Below are 18,868 nucleotides of genomic sequence, written 5' to 3'. Positions count from 1 at the left end.
GTAAATTCGTATTATTAGCCACCGGCTCTTCCAAGTTCAATATTTCTTCTCATAAACTTGGATCCCTCAATGGTTTCGCTAGCTTCCAGCGCTGCCTTTGTTAATATAATTTCAGGTAACTTTAATCAAAGAGTTTCAACCTTAAAGGTCATGTTATTAGTATTATTGCTACAATTAACACTTTTGTTCTATTACGATAGGAGTTATTTTCTTTTTGTGGCTCCAAATTTAACGCTATGCATAGTGCAAAATTAAGTGGAGCTTGCATACTTAAAGGTATATACAGAGAAAATATTTGTGGTAGTGCTATAATAGTGCCATACTGTTGTAATACAACATTAAGATTTTAGTAGTAGACAGGTCCCGGGTTCAATTCACGATAGGACCAATTTAGGAAACGAACTTTTTCGAATTGGCTCAAGTTTGGGTGTTTTAGATTATGCCTCCAGATGTTCAGTTCCTTATAACATAGAATATCGTAACTGAAGACTAGGCAATTGGTGTGGTTGTGTAATACTTATTAATGTTAAAATATAGAAATCACTTAATATAATAGGGGCATATGCTTATGCAGTGACAAGTAATTTTAATGTTTAAATAATAACACGCGTGAATCTACGAAAGTGAGATGCTATTATACATCTTATCATTCTACTATCATAAACGCGAAAGTTTGTGAGGATAGATGGATGTTTGTCCCTCTTTCACGCAAAAACTACTGAACTAAGTTTGTTACACGGATATGTTATTTCCTTACTTAATATATTCTATACGGGATACTTTAGATAAAGGATTTCTAAAGTAGGTTCCGCGGAACCTACGGTTTCCGTAGAAGTTATCAGACTTTTGCAAAATTATTTATTTTTCGCTAATAAATAATACCACAAATATTATGGTAACGTTAAGTACAAATATTATTTTAAAATAGCGCATATATATATATATATATATATATGATGTGAAGAACTGGTAAGATTTTTCCTATTTAAATTACATAATAATTGTAATTTATAATCAACTTTGATTTATAATCATTTGATATGGGGTTCCACAAAATATAAAGTAAAAGTGTTTTAGGTACTGATTCACGCGGGAGCCACGGGATACAATTAATCATAAATCGTGATAATTCTGTGTAGACTGGAGCGCGGCCCGTGCTCGGCGTCGTGCGGCGGCGGCGTGCGCGCGGTGCGTGCGCGCTGTCCACGTGGCCGACCATGTGCGCCCACCACGCATGAACCCTGCAACACGCACAGGTACATTTATACAAATTCGTCGACAATCAAGCAGTTTCAGTTAAGCATGTAGGTTAATTGATTTAATTAAAAATTGCTTTAAAAAATTAAACCCGCATTGTTGCACTGACATTAATCTGATATTTTTTAGTATTATAACATTCAATTTTTTTCTTTGTAATGATATATATAATATATAATCAATTATCCATCTCAAAAATACTTGACTTTTTCTACATAGATCAATAATGGCTATATCTAGATATTATTGATCTATGTAGGTTAATAAATCTTCTAATGGTATGAATCAAAAGCGTGAGTCAAGCATAATTGACTATCTATAATGTTCATTTGACGCTTGTATCAATTACTACGTACTGAATAGACGGTTGATATAACATTATATTTAGAGTACCATTCATCTTCAAGCAAAAAGTGAAGATAGAAACAACCGAATCTTTCTTTGTCCTCTGTTCGTTAATTTTTTGTTTAATGTAAACATATTAAAAACAATCTGAATCTATCTAAATATAACATCTGTGAATAATATCGACTCTGTTGTTTAATGATTTAAGTTTAAAATTAATAGTGCTCTAACCATTCCATTTGGTTCCCAGCACCAATTCATCCATAATTGCAATTATATTTAACAATCCATTTGTAAAAATGTCTTCGTCTTCCATTTACGTTTTCCTCAGCATCTTCCTAGAAGAATAACTTATATTTTAAATTATTTTCTTATTTTAAATTGCCTCGCTACACTCTACTTCGATATACGAATATATACGGATTTAGATACTTTCTAAATACAGTGATACCCAATGACAATACCACAAATTTTGAAATATTAGTTATATTTATCATACTTGAACTAATTAATACTTGATAATTATAAAATTTTGACGAGAGACCTGTGTAAGAATCGGCCTTTGAGATCCTTGTAAGTGTTATCAAGCTATTCATCTTGACTCCTAAACCTGTATTTCCAAAAGATTATCGTATAAAATCGGATTTTGATCAATAATAATAGAAATATATATAGATGGATCATATTTTCGTCTGTTATTGAATTCTTCTCTTAAATCTATAGGTGGATCCATGAATATTTTATTCTTACTAATAACGACGGGACCGCATAATTTACAATTTAAATCCACGCGGACAAACCCACCGGCATAACAAATAGATTCGTGAATATATTAATGACTGGAATAATCTGATATTATCAAAAAATATTTATTATCTCTTCGCCCGTTATTTACATTTATTTTATTTTTTTCATAAATCATTATAACCCACACACGCACCCATCAATCAGTGTGTAAATAATAAAGGAGATAATGGCAATTTTTTATTCATAGTAATGAAAGCTCGATTTCCCCAGGTAATTTGTTATGATTTATGATTAAGTAACTGAATGGTAAACAGATAGTAGAACTGTAAATATACGACACTAGGATTTACTTCGTAGAAAACATTCAATTTTAACACAAAACTAAGGCCATTCAATGACTTTGTTCATATTAATTTTTTTATGTCCCGTTCCCGTGAAAATTTCAGACAATCTTTTATTAAATAAGTCAGGCAGTTTATCTTTTGCACATAAATATTTTAGTAGGTATTTTAATATGAAATAAACACGTTCCCGTTTTTAGAGATAACAGTTGATATGTAAATGTTAATTTTTCTCAACAACTTATCTCTTTTAAAATATTATTGTCGATTAGATTCAAATAAGTTATACAAAAAATCCCTCACATTTCGTATAGCTTATTTAAACCTTAATTTGAATATTAGTTACTTAGATATATAGAGGCAAGTAATCGACAAAGTGTCTGTGTCTAACTATACTTATCATCATCATACATGTTAATTTAATTTATTTATATATACATATTGTGAAAATTTTTACATATTTATCAGATGGAGACTTTGTAAAAGTCGTTTGTTTGGGTACCTCTGTCCCATTCGTGTTTCCACTTTGAAGCAGTTGTGTTTGCAGGCTGTGTTTCGGTTTAAAGGGTGGGATATGGCAATGAATAATAATAATAATAATTCTTTATTTGGATCAAAAAAATGGGTACAATATTATTTAAAAACGAATTTACAAGGTACAGTGGACTAACGCCTGAGTCCTAAGAAATGGCAACGCCTCCGTACCCTCCATTAGTATTATGGGCGAAACAGTATACTCTGTTATGTCCATGGTACTGTTCATGTTTATAGGCAACGGTTACCACTTTCTATCAGTTAAGCCGTCAGCTTGTTTGCCATTGTAAGTTGTATAAAAAAAAATAGGAGAGACAACATGTTGCTCCACCTTGTACGTAATGATCAAAAAAATCCTGGACCGAAAAATATAAATTAGATGAAGATAAGATTGTGTTTCACAAACCGACTTCAATTGTGACAAAGCCAGTTATTTTAAAAACTAAACTACGACATCATTTTAATAACATTTCCATAGGACCAATTTGTAAGTATATCCTTACAGATAAGAAAAAAATTTTCCAAATCGGTTTTTCAACTGACGGAGTTTTGAATTAACAAACATAAAAAAGAAATACAACCGAATGGAGAACCTAATAATTATAAAAAAAAAAATAGGAATAAATAAATAAAAACGGATAAAAAAGCTCGTGTCGCAGAGATAAGTTAAAATATGCTCTAGAAATGATAAATATACATAAATTAGGTAGTTACCCTGAGAAAATCTTAAATTGAAAACCAATAATATAAATAAGGAAACATGAAAGAGAAAAACATACAGCGGAAATCCAAAATAATGGGATTAGGTCAAGGTCTCGATGATGCCAGATTGTATACAGATAAGGGCTTTTGTGAGAATTTTCTTTGATATCCATTTACATATACTAATACTGAGTAACAACTGAATCACTGTTACTTATTTTTTTTAAGCAAGATCCCTAAAAACTTATTTTCTAATTCACTTAAACTATTGAACGATTGATCACTCATATTATTAGTAGCTAAGGATAATGTCTTAAGAAATGTCAAACAGGCGCCCCATATCATTACAAGACAGTTACAAATTGCATCAAATGATCCATCTGCCATTACAAACGAGTTTAGATTTTTCTTTCACGCGTGACAGGTGGTTTTAATAATTGAACAAGAAGAATGGACAGCGGTCATGATGAATAATGATTGAGGGCTACAACGCAGTACTAATGTGCCGGGTGCGAGGATATCGATCCACAGAAACCTTTAATATTTCAACGTTATTGCCGATCAGAACTGAAATTAATAGTAAGCTTGTTTACCACATGCTCACGACGTGTCACAAATTATTTGTAAATTTACATTCAAGAAATCAACCGCGGTAACTACGTAATTAGTATACAATATCACTAGGAACTTTGTAATTTAAAGAATTTCATACTAAACTTTATCATTAGGAATACGACCGCAATATAAATTATTAAATACGGATTTTAGGACATTATAAAAAACTGAAATTACACAATTCATTTTTGAAAAATGTTTCATTGTTATTCATGTTTTCAACAATAACAGACGTCAAAGGCTTCTGACTATCCTATCAGGAATTATAGTCGTAAGCATATTTATTTACTTTCTTACAAAGAAAACTCTTTACAATAGTTACATAGATGGTATACTAAGGTATTCCACCTGTATACGCAACTATGGATACGTTAAGCCGTCAATCCTGAGTGTTTTTCCTAGATAACGGTCGTCAGCCAAATTGGAACCTTTTGAGCGGTTTGAAAAATCTATTAGTATTAGGTGCGTAGTAAACTAGTAACTATAATCACTTACAAATACATGCCTTTAAGTCCAATGTTTAGGTACTCGTATAATCTTTGGATTTCCTTGCATGTTTATTTAAGAATTTTTATAAACCAGTAGTGTATTTGTAAACACTTGAGTTTTGTCGACAATTAATTTTTCGATCTTAACAACACATTTTGAATGTAACCTATTCCTTTTGGAATTAGTCTGATTTGTTAATCAAGTTTACAATTACCGGTAAAGTAATCAAATTACGATAAAGAAATTCACGATCTCGGTTAAGTCGGAATTTACGAGTAGCTAGATCATAATGCTCTCAGATATTTATTATGACTATTAATTTAAAAAAAAAAAGCAAAAGACCTACCTATACAACGTTGCACCGTTTCTTATACGGCTCAGGTGCAGTTATGTTTCTTATATTATCTGTTACTTACATTTTTACAATATGGTCGTTATTCTTATAGCTGCGACTTCACTTGGCGAACTGGTGAGTGGGAAGAGTGCAGCGCTACATGTGGTGAAGAGGGGGTACAAGAGAGACAGTTGTATTGCGTATTGTCTAGTTTAAGGTAAGCATTTTAAGCATCCATTATAAGATGTTTTTTTTTCTCATATCATATTTTGTTTCTGAGCATCAATCGAAATAAAAAGTAAGCTTTTGACGATTACCTTTAAAATGCTGCATACCTTCGCCGTATCGGTCCCGGCATAAATAAGCCATTGCCGACCGATTATCTTTAAAATGCTGCAATTGCAATTGCCAACCTATCGCGTGGCAACTACTGACAATGGGGGGAAAGGGATTGTTAGTAATGGAAACTAAAAATCCCATTGCTATATACCCAACCAGGTTGACCAACTCGTGGTTCCCCCTGCAAACTATCATTTAATTCGATGAAATCATGATGGGCTAACTGCGATTCTCATCGATCACCCTTCACTGGTGCCCCGCCAGCGTATCCCATTAGGCAGGCGGGGTTACCACCATTTTCATCCACCAAAAAAAAAAAACTACAGACAATACCTCTAATGATACCTTCGATGGCAATTTTTGAAACGCTATTCCTGGATTATATTAATGGGAATAGGAATTCTTATAAAATTAATAATTACAAATATAAAAAAAGGATATATTAAAATCCAAACCATTCGCTACAATTTGTAATGTCAAAAGGTAAAATAAACTAACTTTTACAGATAGATTAAGAACCTATATGTATAGTATGTTTTCACATTTTTTTAAATAAATATGGATTAATGACTGCTTGATAAAACCGACGGCGAAACTTATTGTTTAATGAACGCCTCATTATAAATATACACAATGCTAACTTATTAATTGACTAAATTTGTGCTGCAAAATTTCAGTGTTGAATTTCGCAAAATTTGCGACAACTGTTACTAGCGTACTTACCAAAGGGCACGTACCTACTTCCATTGTCTGTTATTTGACCGAGTCCAACCGCTCGACTGCTTTGTGACGTGACATAAAGGAAAGTTGTCTGAAATCCTACGGACAATGGAAAGTCAGACAGAGTAATATGTTACGTTGACTTTACTTTTATTATTTAGTAGGTACTGACCAGTCCATGCATCATTGCTTGTGCGAATAAGACCTAAGGATATTATTAATCCGTTTAGGTATAAAGTCATATGTATTCGAATACTATTTTCTATCTGCGATCACATTAGCTAAAATGATAAATCAATAGCATGAATGCTATTTATTGATTAATATCATTTAATGTGCATATAATTAAAACAAATGGCACAATGATATAAACATGATTTATTAGTACCAATATGATCTATCAGAATAATTTAATTTTAACATCGAAAATGATTTGTACACTGTAAGTTATTGAATATCAATCTTTACCTACATTATTATATGCGTTGTATTGATTTGTATTTAAATCATTCGTGAGCATTACTATTTCTATTTCATACTATCAGGATCGCCTATTGTCCGCTTGAATGACTGAATTGACACAACCCTTCGTCATACGCTTTTAGGTCTTGCCCAATGTTCTTATTAGATCATTAGCCCAACTCATAGGTTATTTCAGACATTTTCTCCTACCTCTTTTTGGCGTGCCTAGCTCCATTCACACCGTAGTGTTCAACTATTAGTATACTTTCATAAAAAATTAATGATTTCAAAAGAATTTTTTTTTCAGTTTATCATCAAGATTGGATCTAATTAGACACAATGTGTCCCCGACCCTGTGTCCTGCTCAGAAGCCAAATAAACAACAACCGTGCAATCGCCTACCTTGCCCAGTTTACTGGCAAGAAATGCCTTGGACACCGGTATGAATATTTATTTATTTATTCAACATATCTATTACTGATTTATTTTTAGACTAAATAGTGCAACACAAATTTTATATATTTTTTTTATTTTTCTGTAATCGACAGTTATAATAGGTACACAAATACTACGATCATTTCAGCCAAAAAAATGCAAAACAATTAGACCAGCTAGGTATCTGATTCTCAAAATAGGATGTGTATGAGAAATCATACATAAACTCTTTAGCGATATAACCCAAACCATTTACACCTGAGCCATGTTAAAAAGTTTATTTCTTAAATTCACTCGAACGAAATTCGTACCCAACCAGCTATCTCATTTGCACAAAGCAATGTTACGTGTATCGTCCATACCATCACCAACGCAGGTTCTTACTAAGTTATCTGGAAGAAATTTCTTAGCGATTAGATCAACTATTGTGCCCTCATGGAATTATCTTAATGTATATTTGTACTAATATTATAAAGAGGAAACATTTGATCGTTTATTTGTAACGAATAAACTCAAAAATTTCTCAACTAATTCGATTATATTTATTTATTGTTCGATTCACTTATAGACTATTACATTATCAGGAAGTAATATAGGCTTATATTATTTCCAGTACCTATACAAAAATCTCAAGTCACAAAATCCGTTCACTTTAATCTCCGAAACCGCTCAACCGATTTTAATGAAACATTGTATATATGTATTATTTGCTTTGACTTGAGAGATAAGATAGATTTTATCCCGATAACAAAAAATAGATCCGGCGGGTGTCGGTTAGAAGGCAAAACAACATTTACTGGATTAGTTACTTTTATATGAAACTAGTTTTTGTATTTGATCCAATAAAATGCTTATAGACATATCTGCTTATTGTCTACTAGTGTTCAACAACATGCGGTCGCGGGATATCGCGACGTCCTTTGATATGTCCTGCTGCGGACCAGTCGCTCTGTGGTCCCAAACCTCACGAGCGGCACCGTCGCTGCCGTCAACGACGCTGTCCGTCCCCCACACGAGCTGCCACTTGCCCCAAACCTGACTCGGAGTACTGCCAACACTACGAATTACCTAGACTCTGTGTACTAGCACCATTTAGACGACACTGTTGTAACGCCTGCAAAGAATATCACCACACACACCATAGAGGAGATGGATAAAAGATTGTCAGTTCCACTTGGTTATATCCACATAAATGCAATGTCTATGTATTGACAAATATAGTATATATTAGTTTTGTTTCAATATACCCAAGCTTCTATGTTCATACCGTTACTAGGTGAAATTTAAATAATTATCACATTAAGCGATACTCTACCAGTGAAACTGATTTTTTTTCCAAAGAGATATTTGTAAAAAAAGCAATGCGAGTCATAAACGGTACAATTCGGGTACAAAACTTCCTTAAAAATATTCAAATATTTCGATTTTATCCAGTGCTTCAAAATTTCTTACACTTGCAAAGTTAATTGGAGGGCCATCTCTGTTTATGAGTTATCTTTATATCTCTGTATATCATTATATACTTATCTAATTTATCTTTACTTATAATAAAGATTTTTAAAGAAACTCTAAAAATATAACTAATTATTTTTATATCTATTATACAATATATCTCACATTGAAACAGTATAATTGAGTATAAATATTTTAAATAATAAATAAAGTAATAAAGTTCCATTAAGCTGTCATAACACGAACAGTGAAATAAAGTTCTAAAGGTACTAAGAGCTTAGAGAAAGAGCTGTAATAGTTCAGTTTAACAAAATAAATATTTTATACAATAATATTAAAACAGGTAGTTTTGGTTTAAAATTGTTAGAAAATGAGTTCATACTGACTCTTAATGATTTCACTGAAATTAAAATAGTTAATAATTCCAAATTAAAATAGTTACTGATGAATAGCACTTTTAAAAATAAGGCTTCAGAATCAACTACATTATCACTTAGGTATTATTCATTATGAAAACAATTACTTGGATCAAAGGTCAACTTCAATATGAAGACGCGGCGTCAAAGTCACTTTTCAATAATAGAAGTAACCAAATGATTGATATTTTTCGATATTGTACTACAAACAAGGCATATTTACATTATGTTATTTTAACCAGTATTGACTATAATTTTTATTGTCTCGCAACAAATTAAATATTTATAAGTAGTGTAAACAAAAAACGAAGTGCCATAATATATCGTCCATACACTTCTATGGTTAATAAATATAATATTATTCTTACAATTACTGTGTTTTATTTCATTTATGGTAAATATATATATATATATATATATATATATATATATATATATATATATATATATATATATATATATATATATATATATATATAATATATATATATATATATATATATATATATATATATATATATATATATATATATATATATATATATATATATATATATATATATATAAAGGGGAAAAGTAAATGAACTTATAAGAATATCACAAAATGGTTTTTATTTTCCTATGTTAAAATTCTATTGACGTGGGAAATAGAATTTCAACATTTAATTAAAATATTTTTTGTGCTCTTTTTCCATAATATAGATATCTACAGGTTTTTATTTCAGCAATTAACTGTACATTACTGAACATAGCTTTCTCCATGAGGAATTTTGCCAGTAGTTCCCACGCTTAGCAATCTGGTTACCAACCGCTGTTAGGCTTTCAGAAATGTTTTAAGAGCGCAGCAGCTGCCCATTTCTCGACCAATAAATCCCCTCTTATGACATCCACAGGAAAGAAAGGGATGGCCTATTTTATGCAGCGACCACACGGCTACCACTTACATCTTTTACCACAGACTAATTTAACATCTCATGTACTCGTCTATTACTGTTATAATTGACTATAGCTTTACGCGCCTTTCTTTCTTTCTTTCAGGTATAATCTGCGATTTAATAACAATAAAATTATGTAAATTCTATCAAAATTAATAACGTATCAATCATAATATATTTCCCATCTCTCATTGTTTTTTCACGCTTATCTTCGAAATCACTGTATCGATTTTAATGAAATTTTGTAAATATTTATTGTTTATTCCAATTTGAGAGATAGGATACTTTTTATTCCGAAAAGTGATCCTTAATATTTTTATAGAGCCATACAACGTTTGTCAGGTCTGCTATAATATTGCTATGCTATAATAACATATTTAAAACGATTAAGAAAATAATATCACAAATTAATGTCTCATTTCCCTGCCAGTTTATCTGAAGTAAGTATTTAGTATAGTTATTTTCAGGTAGTGAAATGAGTTTACCTGAAAATGGAAACGTTTATGCTTCGACTTCGGAATTCTGAGTAGCAAGCGATAAATAGGATATTCTTATATCATTTAGTAACATTGATAGCCCGATAAAGTATACTATGAACTGAGATAGAGCTTTTAGTAACGACCTCCGATCGATACCGTCTATGTAGTATACGATAGGCATTCATGTATAGCTCAGTACAGGGTACGTCCTTCGTTTGCTTTTAACCTAGCAACATTAGAGGTCAAGACATATTATTTATATAAATGACACGCTGAAGGGCAATAAATGGCTGAAACGTTGGAGGGTTAAAAGCCGTCTTCACCTGCAAAAGGGGTTAGTCTGACCTGAGAAGTCCAGAGGACATTGTAAGTTTTTTTAATTCATGTGAATTCAACTGTTCTAAATTCAATTCATAATGATAATTCTCTCTTCTGGTTCTCAAGGTTCACTGGAAGAAATTCCTTTAAGAGATAAATCCGCCTTTGTACATTTTTGTTATAATCTAATATGTATATTATAAGTGAATGTACAAAAATAAGTAAACCAATAATGTCAAAAAACCACATCCTAATTAGAAAATTACTAGAGAGTAATCTTTTCTGTAAAATATCCAACAGAATTAAAAATACAAGAATCGAACCCGAGAACTCATTTATGCGAAGAAATGTGCTCTATACATACGAGATCAATATCATAAATAAAAGAAAAAAGTTACACAGCAAATAATGAGTTTTCACAAGTAGTAGACAAAGAAACTTTGATCTCCCCAAAACTAATCAAAGTTATTAAACAAATGGAAAGGAATGTTGATGAGATGACTGTTTATATTAAGAATATCGATATCTCAAAGAACTATAGATGATAATTATATCAATCTAAAAGTTTTTAGAATTACAATAAAATGATACTTAATTGTTTAGGTAATAGTAAAATTCTGTATCTGATTATCTAAACTAATGTAAGTTTTTCCCACAAATTCGTAAGTAGGCAACTACTTGTAGATATCATATTAAGATAAAACATACACCACATTTTTAAGCAGATCTTCAAAAATACAACTGTGAAAACCATCACCAATTTGGTGCAGCAGTTTCTGTGGGATACTGGAACAGATATATACTCGTAAACATAGAGAGAAATAAAAATCTTAAAAATAGTTTTGACCTTATATCACCTTACCCCTTGTATAAATTTTTCTTAAGTATTTGCTATGTACAAACATTATCTAGGTACAATTTATTAATATTTCCTACAAATTATTGTCACGTCGTCTAGAGAATATTTTGTAACATTGATAACATAAAATATTATAAATAGACAACTATATTAAGTTTATTGGAGAGAGACGGGCCACCTGATAAAAAGTGACAACTGTCGCGTAAAAGCATATACAATTTCTTTATTCTTAGAGATGTATATAAAGGTTGGTTTTTATATTATTCTATGTGAATAAAAATTACTAAATAGAATGACAATCTCAAATTGTTTACAGAAAGTCAGTCAGTGAATACAGGTAGCTTAGGACTGTTACACATGACAGTTTAAAGCAAAAATTTACATTTTGATAAACACAAAAATACAAAACGTTCAGCCGTTTTGTTATGATGATGAAATTTGTTATTAATGATCAATAATTGCAAAAATCTTTTCGCAATTTTTTATATTATTTTATATTCGTTGTATAAAAAGAATGAAAAATTTGAAAATGTTTAATAATTATGTTCGGAAGAATAAGTATATTTATTACATTGGTGTATACAATGAAAAAATAAACTTTTCTTTACCCAAATTTATTCGGATTCCGTTTCTAGATTGACCAGACATTAAAAATTACCTAACAAGTAAAATTTCTAACCATATTTTTTCTTTGAAGTTGAAATTGTCCAACATCAACGCTAATTTACTCTAAATAACAACGTACGGTTAAAGCCTATGATTATATTGAGTAGCTACATAGTACAAGCTACATAATTGTTCCGAGGTTCACAACTCCGAGAAACGTCGATATAAGTCTCTAAGCTTTTTGTGTAATGTTTTTCTTTGTATAGAGTACATGTGATGAATATTTTAGCATTAGGTATGTAATTATTATGTATTATTATAAATTTATCAACAGTCGACATCAGTAGTCAACATCTAAACGATGCGAAATTGATCGAGTTATGATTTAATTAATTGGATACCTATTAACAATTTTATGATTAGGTAAGTACTGACACAAAGATTTAAAAGAATATTAAATGTTTATTTTCCAATAAGACGCTTGTGGGTAATTTTTACTTGTCTTATAATCTGTAGAATTAATTGTTCCTGAACGCCAAATTAAGGATTATGAAAGAGTTTTAGTATTTTAACAAGCATTTGAAAGCACCGCTGAGAATAAGCTCCGTAGGCATAGTAACTCAATACGTTAACGTTTACTATACCTTAACAACCCATTAACATCTCACTGTCGGGCTCGTGTATCTCCTCATAAAAGGAGGATAATGCCTCGCGGGAGTATTGGTACTGGTCTCTATTTCGAAATTTCTTTCTATTGTTTTATGGCCAGCAACCTTTTTATATATATATATATATATATATATATATATATATATATATATATATATATATATATATATATATATATATATATATATATATATATATATATATATATATATATATATATATATATATATATATATATATATATATATATATATATATATATATATATATATATATATAATATACCGTGAATGTTTTATCCCAGCGATATAGTTATAAGGACAACTAAAAGTTAAAGTTTATACATATGTTGATAAAAACGAAATAGGCACACTATTTATTTTAAAATTAAATAAATAGTGTGCCTATTTAGTTTTTATCACATAATAAAATTATGCTTAAGGAGTACTAAAGGTTAAAGTTGTACGTATGTTGATAAAAACGAAAGGTGATATTTGCATTAACTTCTATAATAATACTAATCGGCAAGTCAAAGCTTCTGGGATTAAAACTTATCATTGTGAAAGTAACGGTATTTATTAACGCTAAATTCAAAGTTGAAAGCGGATTTGTGATTATTTGGCTGGTAGCAATCAGTTCACATTTAAATCGCAGTTCTTGAATAAATACAGCTGAATTTCGAGGCGGAGACTTGCAAAAGGGTTACAGTAAACAGTTTTGAATGATTTATATCATTTGCGTGATTTTAGACGCGACCAATCGGTTTGGAAGTCAGAATTATTGATATATTTCTAAGATGAATCACTAAACAAAAGCTTATGTAGATATATACAAACTAGAATTACATAAAGAAATGTTAATGAATTAACTACAAAATTAATTAATTATCAGTTCTATTATTGCAGCTATTGATTTAGAATATGAGAGAAATAGAATATCATAAAAACAAAATGTACTAACGTTTAGAAAGTGTATATAATATTTGGTGATTTATTTTACTTGAATTATCATTATTAATTGCATGATTTGAGACCCATAGAAACATTACAAACATAATCATAACTCACACCGCAAACAGCTATAGATACTTTTTTCCGGGAAATCATTTAATTTAAAATAGAAGTAATATATATCGGATGCGTAATCTGGAACCAATCTGACAGCATCTTTCGTAATTGTGTAGATACGTATTCAGTTTATTTGTGCGTACACTCCCCGAACGCACGTCATTATAATTGACAACTCCGCTCTTACCCGAAACTCTGTATACTCCTACAATCAATGAAAATCAGGTACGTTAAGAGGGATTATAAACATATATAGAGGTGCATTATTAACCCAATCGGATCGGGGGGAAGGGATTGTTAATAATGTGGTCTTAACAACTACATTACTATCAATATACTCTGTCAGGTCGACCTCCACGCGGTCCCCCCTGGAAACTATCATGACTAATTTATCGTTGTATTCGTCACGATAGGCTAACTGACCTGCCTTTTCATTCTCATCAATCATCTCTCACTAGTACCCCGCCAGTGCTTACCGATAGCGCAGGCAGGCTTACCATGCCATTTTCTCCCATTAAAAAAACCCAATCGCATTATGTCTTTAATATTGTATGTGGCTTTTTTAATTAATGACAATTGAATGGTAATCCATTCTCCGCTATCGGTATTTGTTGCCATGACACCAGTGTGGAATGATAGAAAAGAATGAGGTTAGTCCATCGTAATGAATTTATCGTAAATTAACCACAGCGTATCCGTGGAGGCCGTGGAGAAGTCGACCTGACAGGGTGCTAGTAATGGAACCACTATTTCCCACAATCAACAATCCCTTCCCACGGATCTAAAGTTACATCTCTGTTACACTTCACTACGATTTTTTGTGTTTTGCACAAAACGGAAAAATAGGCCTGCCTTGTTTACCTACTAGCATACCTTATACTTACCAAAGGGTCACAGCTGATCCCAACAAAAATCACGACTCTCCAATAATTTAAACTATATCATATATTAATAATAAATAAAATTAATGTTAAACACTTTATTCCAGTACAATTACAATAATCATTTATCATGAAAAACAATGTCCGTCTTTCCACAAGACTTGTCCTCTGTTAGGCATGAATGACGTTTTTAAATGTTCTATATGAATTAAGATATTATTATTATAAGAAATAAATTATTTATAAAATTATTTTAACTCTATACAAATCTAAGTTGTATGTAATTAAAATTCAATAAAAGTATTAAATATTTTGTGTAACATTCAATTCAAATAATTATCAATGCATCATGCAAATGGTATCTATTTATACGCGTATTATTATAACAGATGCCCTATTATAACATGTTACTTGGAAAGATACAAATCTATTTTTAATCAATTGATGATAAAATAGTTTATATTATAGTAAAACAGATAATATCATCGCCAGCGACCTGAATAAGCCATTGAGCCGTTTGGGAGACAGAGCGGCAATATCATAACATTATATATTTTATTAGTGTACCAAGGAGGACTATTTGTTTTTTATTATTAACACTAAATACAGAATTACATATTATTATTATATTATGTAATATATATACATATATATTAAATTAAGTATAAAAATTAAGTAAACTAATTTTATCTGAATTATACCTTTCATAAAAAAAAAAACAAAAAATATACATTCAAAGTGTTTTCAGTTACTAAAATAAAATATATGTTATACTAAACAACATGTATTATATATTAACATGTATTATATAAATATATAAAATATATAAATAATCTTATTATCAAAGTTTTCGATAACAAAATATTTTTTGACCCATTTTTTTTTTAAGTCAAAGGATATAACCTGTGTTCTTTTTTGTTGTTTTTCATTAACTTCTTCGTATACTTTGAAACATAATATATTGCATAATACAGAGAGAGCAATATATTGATGAAAGACGAAAGATAACAACATTAGAGAGGTAATTGTCATGTTCACAATGGGACAAGGTATCTTCGAGTCGATATTAGATTAAAATAAGGAAAAGTCGAATTGGATACTACACGCATACTTAAAAGAAGATTTCATTCAATTATTTCAGTCTCAATGTGTATCGCAAGCTGTATATTGTTTATATATAAACATTTATCGGAAAATCGACGCCGCGCCGTGAAGAGAAATGGGACGCGACATTATTCAGCAGTAGAAAATAAACAACATACCTTTCAAGAGCATTGCCTATAACGTGCTTGTCATACACAAGCGAGTTTGCCCTTACTATATATAGTTAAAATATCAAGCGAAAAAGTAGTTGGGATAGGCCACGACAGACACTTTCTTATGACAGAAGGCACTCAAAGAAATTAAATATGTAATACGGTCAACGAAAGATTTTTTTGTATTGAGAAATAAAATCTAACATATTTCAATACAACCTTATAAAAATTCGGCCACTTTCACCATCAAATAAAATTTTAAATATAATATAACTATTTTAGTACTAGCTGTATCCCATAGCTTTGTAAATCAATATATAAAGTATCCTATGTACTAAATTAATAGAAAATGTCCTTCAAAATTCGTCCAATAATTTTTGTGTGAAGAAGTAACAAACATTCATCCATCCATCCTAACAAGCTTTCGTACTTAGAATATTAATAGGATTGGCTGTCAATGTAAACATTTATTTCATATATATCAACAACAAGCAGCATTTCTTTTCTGCAGCTTTATTACTTATATATACTCGTATATCTTAGTGCTTTAGATATGATGTTATAATTTTATATTTCCTTCATTAAAATAATATTAATATAATATTTAAAATGCTGTTACTATAATGTACTTATATTATACTCGTATTTGACTGTTTGCTGCCATAAATAAATAGAAAAAAATACTAACAATCTCATATATATATATATATATCATATTATTTCATTAAACTCCGTTTAGCAATTTGGATGTGAGTAATTACATTATATTACAACATTTAATTGGCTATATAGACCACAAACAGTGAAGTATCATGAATTGTGTACTTAAAAATATAATTGAATTTTAACAGTTCACTAATTTTATTAATAAAATGTTCGTAAACACACATTATATTTTAATGTAATAACTACCGGTTTAACTTATGTTTAATCACACGATCGAGAAAGATCGACTAGGTTTTACAGCTTGCACTCAGCAGGCCGAGACGCACAGCCAGACTCGCGCTCACTTCACAACCACATCATGATTAAGGGTTTCGAATTGGTCCCGAAACTAGTCGAGCTTTCTCTACCGTAAGTTAAATAAGTTAAACGGTTTACTAATTATATGCTAATAATTCTTGCAGTTGTTTTCTTGCTTTATAAATATATTTAATCAGCTCAGCTCTTAAAAATAATTTGTGGTATAATCACTAAAGAAATCGAATAGGCCCAATCAAAAACCTAAAGATCGCATTTAAAGCATTTCATTATTTCAACTTCAATAGAACTAAATAAAGCAAGCTGTTGTCAGAAAATGGTAGAAATCAACATGACTTGAGAAAGTTGCTGCGTTGCGCAAAAGATCTCTAAATGTTTAAAAGTTTAAAAATAAAAACGGAAAACGAGCGTATTCCAAAGTTTTAATACGGCGAACAAAGGAGAATACAATAGCTATTCTGTATAAGGTTCTTTACAAACAAAGACAAGATATTGATTTTTTTGATTGTAAATAATATCGTTGTTGTGCAGCGAAAAATCACTAACATTTTTGGCAAAACCTATTTTTTGTTTGGCCCCATTTGATTTGAAATATAATAATCTACCCTATTTTAAACAATATAAGCATTTTTTTTTCATATTTTTAAAATTACAGAATGTCAATAAATACCTAAGTACCAATTCTACCGAACTTTTCTCCGCGAAAGTTGATTTTTTATTTTAGTTCAAACAAATAAACAGCTGTTGAATTTCATTAATTACACGCAGTTTTATTAAACTGTAAGCTATGTTTTCTTCTTATAAATGTTTTTAATAGCATTTAGCATTTAGAAGCTATATCGATTTCTACGTAAAAAAATATTCAAACGCGATTATTCTCAGAATCTGTTTTTTGTAGTTGATGAATTTTCGCTGCACAACGACGATATGTTGAAACGTCAACAGCTTTATTATAAAAGTTGATAATTTTTAAAAGCAGTTTTAAACTGAGACTAGAAAACAGAACTAAATAGGATTGGAGTAAAATAAAAATAATAAATATATATATATATATATATATATATATATATATATATATATATATATATATATATATATATCAACCATAATTGATCACTACTGGACATAGGCCTTCCCCATAAGGGGGGTTTTGCCGGTAGCTGCCCCGTTTGGCAGGTGAGTTGGTGAGTTGGCAACCGTAGTTTGACTTTGGTGGTGTTAAGAGGTCTTCTTAGTCGCGTCTTACGACACCCACAAGAAAAGGAAGAGGTATATATATATATATATATATATATATATATATATATATATATATATATAGATTATTAACGATTAATTAAGGGTTTTCAAAATAAACTAGAAATTGTTTCTCTGTAAACAAAGAAAGTTTTTATTTATTATTATAACACAACACTAATCATATTAAAACAATGAATTACAGTTATATCTCACCTGTAAACAAAGAAACGACATTTAAAGTTTATTCTACAGCACTTCTTTAATTATAATAATGTTTTATTTATCAGTTTTAATTTTATTTTTATAACATAACCTAAAAATCCACACCTTGTTTTCGATCACGTCAATTCTCCGTTTGACTCCTTGTGGCTCCATCTAACGTGTCTGGCA

The 18,868-nt window shown here is 30.3% G+C and overlaps 1 protein-coding gene across 1 annotated transcript in view; it reads left to right on the top strand.

The window, feature by feature from the left end:
- LOC113515341 (A disintegrin and metalloproteinase with thrombospondin motifs 3-like) overlaps window positions 1-9,558 on the top strand; it is a 49,230-nt gene extending 39,672 nt beyond the window's left edge. Inside the window, exons 14-17 of the mRNA XM_052893260.1 lie at window positions 1,140-1,256; window positions 5,477-5,581; window positions 7,193-7,325; window positions 8,202-9,558. Coding sequence (XP_052749220.1) covers window positions 1,140-1,256; window positions 5,477-5,581; window positions 7,193-7,325; window positions 8,202-8,477 — 631 coding nt within the window. The 3' untranslated portion in view covers window positions 8,478-9,558. The remainder of the gene's footprint in view (window positions 1-1,139; window positions 1,257-5,476; window positions 5,582-7,192; window positions 7,326-8,201) is intronic.
- The last annotated feature ends 9,310 nt before the right edge of the window (window positions 9,559-18,868 follow it).

The sequence above is a fragment of the Galleria mellonella genome, unplaced genomic scaffold (assembly GCF_026898425.1).
Source record: "Galleria mellonella isolate WM207_F2 unplaced genomic scaffold, CSIRO_AGI_GalMel_v1 utg173, whole genome shotgun sequence".
Lineage (NCBI taxonomy): Eukaryota > Metazoa > Arthropoda > Insecta > Lepidoptera > Pyralidae > Galleria > Galleria mellonella.
The sequence above is the reverse complement of the archived record's forward strand: the minus strand, read 5'-3'. Positions and strand labels throughout refer to the sequence as shown.